The sequence below is a fragment of the Parus major genome, chromosome 1 (genome assembly GCF_001522545.3).
Source record: "Parus major isolate Abel chromosome 1, Parus_major1.1, whole genome shotgun sequence".
Taxonomy (NCBI): domain Eukaryota; kingdom Metazoa; phylum Chordata; class Aves; order Passeriformes; family Paridae; genus Parus; species Parus major.
The window spans coordinates 93,178,862-93,188,912 of record NC_031768.1 but is presented as its reverse complement, the minus strand read 5'-3'; the positions used below and the strand labels follow the sequence as shown (position 1 = coordinate 93,188,912).

Sequence of the window (10,051 nt, the reverse complement as noted above, 5' to 3'; positions counted from 1 at the left end):
CGGGAGGCGGGGCCCCGGACAGCGCTCGGATTGGGCGAGGCCGCCCTCGTGGGCGGGGCCAGCAGCCGCGCGCTGGCGGGAGAGGCGGGGCAGGGCGGGATCCCCCCGGTCGGTCGCGCCCGGAGCTCCTCCTCCCCACGTTCCTCCGGGAGCAGGTACGAGCCTTCTCTGGAAACCCCTCAGCACAGAGATCCCTCCCCGCTGTGCTGTGCTCCTTCGGACTTTCCTGGCCCAGACTCCTTCGGCCGCTGAGCCCTGCCTCTTTCTTCTCTTTCGCGAGATAGGAGCATGGATCATGTCTGTGGTTTAATAAAGCAGCACCTTGTTGTCCATCCAGAAGAAATTAGACAAGCGGGAAAATAAAACTATTACATTTGAAGTCATTATCTAAGTTTTTGCCCAGTACTACTGTTTCTGGAGGTTTGCCAATCCTATGAACTATTTGCCATTTTTCTTCTCAATCTATTCCTTTCTATCCACTTGATTTACCTTTCCCTTTGCTCCACTCCCTTGGTCTCCACGGCATTGTTTCCACTCCTAGGACTTCCTACTTTATACCTACAGTTTGTTCTTCAGACTGACTGATGTCAGAGAGAATTCACACCAGGGGTCGGGCCTCTCACCTGTGCAGTTACAAATCCTGCCTCCTAAGCATCTGGATATACAGAGTTGGGTGGGAAAGAACAACTTCTTCTCAGCCCCAGAATAAATTCCTTGTAGAGCAGGATTTTATTATTATCTATTACTCTTATATATTTATTACTATTTTATTACTGTTATTAGCATAATCATACCTTAGTAAACATAGCTACAAAGAGGATTTGGGCTGTAAGATTACTCAGCTGTCTGTCAAACACAGCTAAATATTTTGGTCTTGATCATCTGGTATCAGTGGTCTGCTGCTTTCTGGCTGTCTTCTAGGTCTAGCAAAATTTCCTTTCTATTTTTCTCCACATTCTCCTCTGTAGGAAACCTGTAAGGTTTATTAGGGGAAAAAAAAATAAAAAAATTGCCCTTTCACTACCTCTTGGCTTGAAGCAAAAGTCTACATAAAAAGAATCAGTTCCTGTTAATACTGACATCCATTTCAGCCACAGGCAAGGAACGGCTGATCTTTTCAAACAACATGGTTAGAGTGAAATGAGCTGAAACAACGAGTGATAAAAGCGTTGCCAGGGGTTCCCTCTCACTTAGCAGCACCTCTGTCCCGCTGGCATGTGGCCCAGGAACAGGTAATAAAGGCATATGGGCTGTTAGCAAGGTGTGGTGCACCCTCTGATCAGTCGGGGCCATCACTTCCTGCCGAGAAGGGACGGGAGGAAAGAACAAAACCTTGCAGTTCTTGGTGTGCCCTGCCCGGAGGCAACAGTTCCCACAACTTCCAGGCTGCTCACAGGATCTCATGGGCGGCCTTGGTCTTTTCCAAAACAACAATCCTTAGAGTTGTGCCACTGGAGCTCAAGTGCTGTTTCCAGCAGATTAGAACAAGTTACATCAGTTCAGCCCTTTTCCTTAAAAAAAATACAGTCAGGCAACCTATATTTCTCATCCAAAAACTGGAACGGAAAAAGAAACTGCAAAATTTTGATTTAAGTACTCCATGTTTTCTCAGGGTTTGTTTTGTTCTTTTGAGAACTTGTTTTATTTTCATGGAATATTTTCAGCCTTTGGGAACAAGATAAAATTTTATTCCCTGGGTTTTTTGTTTTTTTTTTTTACTTTCTATCTTTTTTTTATTCTCTCTTAGCCTTCCTCCACATCTTCTCTTTCCATCTCCCCACTGTACTAGAAAAAGGAAAGGTTAAACATGTTTGATAGTAAAAACCTCAACATTTACAATATTTTTTTCTAAGATGGAAGACATAAGCTGTGAAAAATAGGGTTTTTCACACTTTCCTTAATCTTACCCATTTCTTTCTTCTGCAGTGTATTGTGGAGGAATTAATAAAATATATGTGCATGAAAAGTTCTAAAGTCTTGCCAAATTGTTTAGAGAAAATCTTCTGTAAATTAAAAACTTTAAAAACTGCACTCTTATGAAGCTGTTGTTCAGAATTCTTCCTCAGCATGTGAGCACTAAGATGGTACAATTATTTCAGAAAGTATCCAGAAGGAGACAATAAAACAGATTTGTCTTTTGCTGAGCATGGAAGGAACAAAGGCAGAAATGTGACAAACAGCAGCCACCACTTTTATTATTTTGGCCATTATAACTAATATGGGGAAGTAGACTCCATTAACTAGTATCTATGTTGGAATGAAATAAAATTAACAAGGACAAAAAAAATCCAAATTATTTCTGAAATGCAGGATGATTAGTTTAGATCAAAGGCTACAGGTAGCTATCTGTTAGAACAGTAGACTGGATATAACTGGATATAACCTTGGCTGTGTCTTCTACTTCCAACCCCCAACTTGATAATCTCGGGGCTTTCAACAGGAAACTCATAAATATTATGCAGCCATAGAGGGTCAATTTAAAGCCCCTGTACATGGAGGGGGAAATGCAGCATTGTAGTTCTCTGGAACAAAGCTGATACAGAAGCCAGTCTAAAATCCAAGCTTCTGAGACCTGCAGAAGCATAAAGACAAATAACCATCTCTTCAAAATACAGGAATCATCAGGAGATAGGTTCCTATCAAAAGCCTCTGGCAGAAAACTTCCCTTTTGCCCCACACACCACAGCAAGCTCTGCATTGTTCCAATGCAGACTGAAGCAGAGAGCTGTTAAGAGATGAGGCATTCATGGCTGAATTTGAGGAATTACTTACCACAGCATATCAGGATAACTCCTGAACTAAGGTAGGTCATGTTGTACACCACTATACAATTCCATTGTGGATGTAACAGTTTAAAATATTTTGCAGTCAGCTACATGAGGGGAAAAATGGAAAAACCACTTAAGTTTGCTACAAACAGTGGAAAAAATTTCATGGGAAGTTCTAAAAGAGAGTATAATAGTGGTGTTACACAGAAAAACAAGAACTTAGAAGAAACATACCCTGTACTTTTATTAAATGAAGAAGCCAATAGGTTGGTCTGAATTACTTGGTGCTTGTGTATGTAGGTCACAGTGGGCTTAACACAGTATTGCTCCCATTAGGAATGGTGTTAGAGATGTGCCCAGGAACCCTGAGAATGATCCCATGGCCTGTTTTGGAGAGTGCTGTACAAACATTCAAGAAGATTTGAGTCCCTACCTGGAGGAGATTGTAATTAAAGCATGATTCAAGCACTGGGTGTAACAAACAAATGGAGAATGGGGCACAGTAATGATAGGAAAGTGTAGGTGGATAAACTGGTTATGATCTAGAGTTAGCATGAATAAACACAGCAAGAAGAGGAATATTTTACACTGATTGAGAGGAGTAACTGACTCATACAAAACAGCAATTGGTCCACATAGGACAGTGCTACATCTCATTTCTCTGGTGCTTCATAGTAACATTGATAAACAGTCTTCCCTAGCACATATGTGGGCATGGGCAGAGCCTTCCTCTCTCAGGCATGTGCCAAAAAATTCTTCTCCTGTCATGAAAGACATCTGATGAGTATGAGTACTTGTGAAGTTGCAAGCCCTCCTTTTACTCCTTAGCACCATCCTAAAGTGAATTATTCTGATGAACCCACCACTGTTAATGGACATTTCAGGGGGTGCTGGAGGATGCTCCAGATTGGTTTTTTATCTGGAGTCCTGACCACATTTGATGCTTTTTCTGCAGAGTTCTCCTGGCACTTCACTTAGACATACTCTTGCCATGCATCCTTCACAGGCATCTCTAATGTAAGAAGAGCCCCAAAGCCCAGATTCACCTTTGTATCTGTGCTGATGCACAGTTCAGGTTTATGACTGGATGCAGAAACAGGATCAGCACTGGCTGTAATCCATGGGTAATATGCAGCTTTAGTCCTCCACCATGCTTTGATATCCTGGTGGTGTGGAGGGAACCATCCAGTTTGCTGACTCCTGGGAATCTTGGTGAAGGTGAGCTGGCCCAGCTTCAGTGCAGGGATCCCTGCAGTGCAGGTGTTACATTCAGAACACCAGCAGAAAAACTGGCAGAAATGAAGGTTATATCTCTTCTAAAATGCAGAGGTGTCTGTACCCATCCACATGAGACTGCCTGCACCAACTTCAGATTGTACAGGGCACTCTGTACAAACCTGTCTTAATACTGGACTACTGCATCAGGCTGTAGAGAAGTTACTGTGGTGCTGCTGTCAGTACATATTTCAGAGCTGCTCAACTGTCTTTACACATACTTCCAACTCCTTTCCAATCCACATGCAGACACAACCAGTTTCAGAGCTGTGTGAAGACATACAGCCAGCACCTCTGGAAAGAAAATGGAAACACTTGGTTGTACCTAGTAAAGGTGGTTGTGAGTAAAGCACAAGGCTTCAAGCATAGCATCCCCTGTGCTATTGTCACCTGCAGACAGTCAGCTTTGGACACCCTGCAGCCTCTTGCAAGCTGGAATGAACATTAGAGGGCAGCAGCTCCATTGCAACTCTGTTTGAAGCTAAAAGCAGTTAACTTTGGACCTTTGGATCAAAAGGCCAGCGTGAAGGCATTCATCCAGATTTGTGAAATTATTTACTGTATTACTCTGAACTTTGGCACCACATTTGTCCCTCAGTTCAAAAGAGCTTATGTTTGCTAACCTTCATGCTGTCACATGCATCTTTCACCTCTGAGAAAACTGCAGGAATTATTGCTCTCCTTGTGTATTTTGCAAATAATCTCAACATACACAGAATTTCATTCCACAGTCTGCAAAAGACTGTGCAGGACTGACTGCTTTAGCTACAGATTTTCAAAAGCCTTGGCGAATTCAGTCTAAGATGGCTGCTTAATAAAATTAAAACACTGTGTATGTGGTCCAGCTAGGATAGAGTTAATTTTCTCCACAGCAGCCTGTATAGCGCTGTGCTTTGGTTTTTTGACTAAACTGGCACTTATCTGATAATACACATTGGTTTAGCTGGTACTGGCAGTGTTTGCTCAGCACCAAGGCCTTTTCTTTTCCCCACCCTGCCCCACTGGTGAGGAGGCTGGGGCTGCACAAGAGGCTGGGAGAGGACACAGCTGAAGCAGGGGATGTAATATCCCAGACCGTGTGACATTGTGCTCAGCAAGAGATGCAGGGGGGAAAAGGACAAAAGGGGAATGTTCAGAGTTACGGTGTTTCTCTCCCCAAGCAGCTGTCAGGTGTGTCGAGGTCTTGCCTGCTTGGAAGCAGCTGAACACGTCTGTTGATGAGAAGTGGCAAATGAATTCCTTATTTTGCTTTACTTGCATGTGCAGCTTTGATTTGCTTATTAAACTGCCTTAATATCAGCCCACAAGTTTCTTTTCTTTTGCCCTTCCAATCCTCTCTCCCAGCCTGCCAGGGGAAAGCCATCAAGTGACTGAGTGAGGACTCGGCCGCCAGCTTGGGCCAACCTACTGCAGTCCTTTTTGGTGTCCAATGTGGGGCAAGAGGATTTTGAGATAACATCCTTTATCAGAGTGTGCTAGGTAGAATTTATAGCTGTTATTTGCATGGGTTCAAACTTTTTGCCTTACCCAATATTAAAGTCTGTCAAGTCAGTGACTGGTTTGGACTTCTGCTGTTTATTGTATCACTTATCATCATGCTCTGCTGTGCAAGGGAACATTTTGTTATCAGCAATGACCACATGTCTGGGCTGGCACAGGGCCCAGACATCCCTGCTCTACTGGGCAGGCTGGAACACCAGTGGAATAGGGTTAATTCCCATCATAGCTGCTCACAGGGTGTTGTGGCTTAGATTTGTGACTAGGGCAGTGTAAATAACACAGGGGTTTTAGTGGCACTTAACAGTGTTTGCACTGTCAAGGCCTTTGCTTTTTACCTCTCTGCCCTGCCAGTGATTATGCTGGGCATGGACAAGGGGCTGGGGAAGAAATGCAAGGAGGATAGCTGACCCCAGCTAACCAAAGTACTGTTCATTAGTAAGCAGAAACAGAATCTTCAACTTGTAAAAATGATGCAGATGTACTGAGTCATACTGAGTCATGCTCCTGCAATCAGTTTTGCATTTATGTAACTTTACACAGAATTATATGTGTGTTTATGTATATTTAAAGAACTAATTACTTATTTAGAACATTAAAGATCACTGCATTCTAAAAAATTATTTCACAGTTATCACCTAAAAACCTGGTTCTGCTGAAGTTAGGAAGCATTTATTGACTGTTTTCTAAGGTAAAACCTCAATCCAAAGTTTATATTTCTTTCTTCTTTTTTTTTTAGTGAATATGGCTTGTGTTGCAATTTCATGGCGGTGTCAAAAATAAATTAAGCACCATTACAAAATACTAAGAAACCAACCTTTAAAGATGAAGCAATTATTCATACTGTTTCACTATTTGAAATTAATTCTAATTGGCACTGAAAATTTTAGTTTCCTGTTGCAAAATTTCACCATTACCAGAGCTAATACTGTAGAGGCAAGCATACAAAATAAAATGTTGATGGCTTTTGTGCTACAATATTACCTTTATTTTCCAGTGGAAAATTACAACAGTTTGTGACATAGTAAAAAAAAAAAAAAAAGAAAATATTTGTTTAGTTTTTACACTTTTTTCACTCCTGTTCTATACCTTCTCTTTAAAATGCATGTTCTGTAAGAGAAAGAAATGAAAAACTACTGAAATAAAACTGGCTAACTCCATCCAAGGTTCAAAGACAAACTGCTTTAAAAATTCAGCCTGCTAAATGGTACCTAGGTACGATAATTGAAGTGCTGCAAATAAACAGTTTACAGGATAGAAGCCCAGAACACTACTGAAAGCTCAGCTAAAATTCTGCTGAAATAATGAGTTCATGGACTGTGTACCTATTTTCAGATGTAGTCATCCTGGGAAAAATCCATGTAAAATCTATGCACAAGACTATTTCCATTAGTGAAAACACTGTTATATTGTAAGAGAAGATGCAGATGTTTCTGTTACCCAGTTTGATCTAATCCTCCTCTCCCACCCCCAGGCTGTAGTGTCACTGAACAGCTGCAGTTCTCAAAGCTTTCCTCATCAAGGGAGCTCCCTGTCCCAACAGTCTGAGAGTGTATATGGGACTGAGCATCAGGAGTTCTGAATTCTCATTTTGGTTCTCCTATTGCTGTTTCATGACCTGCCATGACCTCATTTCTGGGATGGAAAGGCACTGTTGACCCTCTTTTCCTTTGCCAGGGCACGTAAGATGAATTATGAGAAATCCACAGCATTTGGATGTGCTGGGTGTGAAAGAACCAAACCAACAATGCCAACACACATTCTCTGAGAAGGGATTGCACATACCTCAGTGCTGACACATGTCCTGCCTTTGCCACAGTGCAGGTGACAGACGTGGAGGAGAGACCACCCCTACAATCATTTCTTAACAAGGCACTGCTGGAATGCAGCACCACAGCTCCAAATCAGCACTGGTTTTCCCTCTCAGCCTTATGTATGGAGAACACCCACCTGCTATAGCTTTCTATTCCTCATCTGTGCTGCAAAAGCATTACAAAATGGGGATAGTCAGGGCTCAGGATCAAGGGCAGAGTCTCCATTCTTGGGATTTAGGACTTAAAATTAAGTAAAAAGTAAGACAGAGTACTGGTTATAATGAAGAAGTGATAATACTAATCAGAAGGGACTACTATTTCTTCCCAGAAAAAATAAGCTGTTTTCTAAAGTGTGCATTTGCAGGAATGGAACACCTGCCAGAGGAATCTCTCAGTCCTGCTGGTAAAACATCACGTTCCTTTGACGAAGCACACATACAAACTACTAAGCATGACTGTTTTAAGGGTTTCTTAACAAGCATGTTCTGCATGGTGACTGCTGGCAGGTTAAGAGCTCCCAGACTTGTCAGTCCTTTTCACAGTCAGACTCCCACCAAAATCACAGCCATAGAGCTCTACCCGAAGGGCAATCCCACGGTACCATGTTTTTGGAACAATGCGGATGAACCTGGACAGGATGGGTGGGTTAAAAAAATTCTTGACATGTCCATTGCTGTTTGCATTACCCAAGAAAACCTGTGAATACACAAACACAATTAGTTAAAAGGTTGCACTTGAAAAAAATCCTGTGTATTTTCTTTACAACAGTTCCGAGCTGTAGCATTAGTCCCACCCAGGCTAGATGGACTGGCTCATTTCTGGTTTTAAACAAGACCACAACAAGTTTCTTCCTAACATGCTGGGTTAAAAGTAGTTCAGGCCAGCAATAGCTGAGTCTGAATAGATTAAACAGCCTCTGTTTCCATCCACACCAGAAAATTGGCCATTCTAATTTCTAATGGACCAAACTCACAGTCTTTTCTTATTTTACTGCTGCTAATAGTCCTTGTGGGTTAGGTTGGTGTAAGGTGATATGGGAAAAAATACAAAGTACTGTGTATGCTGTGTGGGTACCTGAAGTTCCCCAGCTCTGCTATAGCACTTCTGCTCCCTAACATTACTTTCACTTAAAAAATCAGGGTAAAAATAAAAAAAACAAAACAAAACCAACCAAAAGAGGCCCTGGGGAGCCCATTATTCACTCAAATTAAATGTCCTTGTGCATTCAGACTAAAAGTCCTCCTTTACAAATGTTGTCAGCTCCTTTTATCACAATGTTGGCTGCATTCTCTGCAGATACAGCATTCATTCTTTTTATTATGATTCATTATGATCACTAAAATCAGATAGATACTGTTATATTATCTGTAGTAACCTCAGCTCCCTAGCACTTTACAGTCCAGTGAGAATATCAATTTGGCTGTGCATTCTGCCTTCGAGCCTTGACTGTGTTCAGCACCTAAAACTGAACAATTCAATTGCCTGGGCTGACAGTGATACCTTTGGCACCGAGCTTGAACCCTCAGTGTAGGATTTCCACTCAGAGCCTTCATTGCTGTACAGAAGAACATAGGTTTTCACAAAGTTTTCCGCTGACATGGATGTGACCCCCTGTGTAGCAATAGCAGTGATCTTCTTAACTGTGAGGAGATCAATTTGCAGCCACTGTTGGTGGTTGTTCACCTACAATTGATATAAAAGTCTGTGTATAAGCAAACACATCTATGTCTGTATTTGCTTAAGTGAAAAAGCTTATTTACAGATAGTTAAAAGTGTATCAAAATGCATCAAAACTGCATCAAAGAAGTCCAGAAGAGTAAAGCTGAGGCAAATCAAAGCATTCTTAGTGACCTATATAATTAACGTCATCACTGCAGGTAGTGTATTTGGAGTCTTAAGATTTACACTTTACTTTCCAATACATAATGAAACATAACAGAGATTTACCTCCAGTATTAAAACATACTTAATACTAATACCAAATGCTCATACAAAAGAGCATTTTCCAGCAAATCTCAAGGTGCTTTGTGAAGAAATGCAGCTCCATTTCGAAGACACAGAAGCTCACATGCCTTGCTGAAGGTCACCCAGCCCCAGACCCACTAGGCTGCACTGCCTATTAGCCAACCCAGAATGGTTTTCTTTAACCCCTTTGAGGCAAATATTCAAGTTGCACTCATCTCCTGAAATCAAACAGGCTATTCCCACAGAAAGGTTCTGCAGACTGGCCCAGAGGAGACCATCCATCTCTCAAAAGTATTTCACTGCTGCTGCCAGAAGCTCAACAAGTTTTCTGCTAGAGTTGAGTGATGCTCTTCCTGAGGGATGGTTGTGAAGTGACTCTATCACACTCAGCACTGGACAGAGCATGCAGGAAGCACCATGATCACACAGGCAGCACAAATTTATTAACCAGCTGTCCCTGCTGCCTTCCATGTTTTTGTCTTGTTACCTTGGCTCGCCAGGCATTCATCTTTCCATTCTGATTGAGACGAGCAAGTGAAGCATCCCATGTGTTAAACCAGGATGTCTTAATAGATGAGGCTGTTATCTGAGTATTCTTGATTTCTCCACTTTCCATTCCAAGTGGCAAAGAGCAACCTGTTGAGAGGAGCACTGTGTCATCTCCAGAACATCCAAGTAGCCACAGCAAAAGCAACAATGTTGGAATGGGGAAGACCCACAGTTTTAGCTTCA

General features: G+C 42.0%; 1 protein-coding gene and 2 long non-coding RNA genes across 6 annotated transcripts in view; 1 reads left to right on the top strand and 2 right to left on the bottom strand.

The window, feature by feature from the left end:
• Positions 1–6: 6 nt before the first annotated feature.
• Positions 7–391, top strand: LOC117245098. Its single transcript, XR_004499320.1, has 2 exons — positions 7–155; positions 285–391. It is a non-coding gene; the product is annotated as an uncharacterized LOC117245098 (long non-coding RNA).
• A 1,314-nt stretch (positions 392–1,705) lies between these two features.
• Positions 1,706–6,113, bottom strand: LOC117245097. 3 transcript variants are annotated; one of them, XR_004499319.1, is made up of 3 exons: positions 3,003–6,113; positions 2,773–2,872; positions 1,706–2,572 (listed from the first exon to the last, which is right to left on the bottom strand). It is a non-coding gene; the product is annotated as an uncharacterized LOC117245097 (long non-coding RNA). The 3 variants fall into 3 exon arrangements; XR_004499318.1 differs by having other exon boundaries at positions 2,773–4,337; positions 5,571–6,113; XR_004499317.1 differs by having other exon boundaries at positions 2,773–6,113.
• A 388-nt stretch (positions 6,114–6,501) lies between these two features.
• The window catches only part of F5 (coagulation factor V), a 36,265-nt gene continuing 32,715 nt past the window's right edge, over positions 6,502–10,051 (bottom strand). For both annotated transcript variants that reach the window (XM_015618559.2, XM_015618568.2), the window contains exons 24-26: positions 9,807–9,955; positions 8,855–9,037; positions 6,502–8,050 (exon numbers count right to left, since the gene is read on the bottom strand). In XM_015618559.2, the coding sequence (XP_015474045.1) occupies positions 7,862–8,050; positions 8,855–9,037; positions 9,807–9,955 (521 nt within the window). In that variant the 3' untranslated portion in view covers positions 6,502–7,861. The remainder of the gene's footprint in view (positions 8,051–8,854; positions 9,038–9,806; positions 9,956–10,051) is intronic.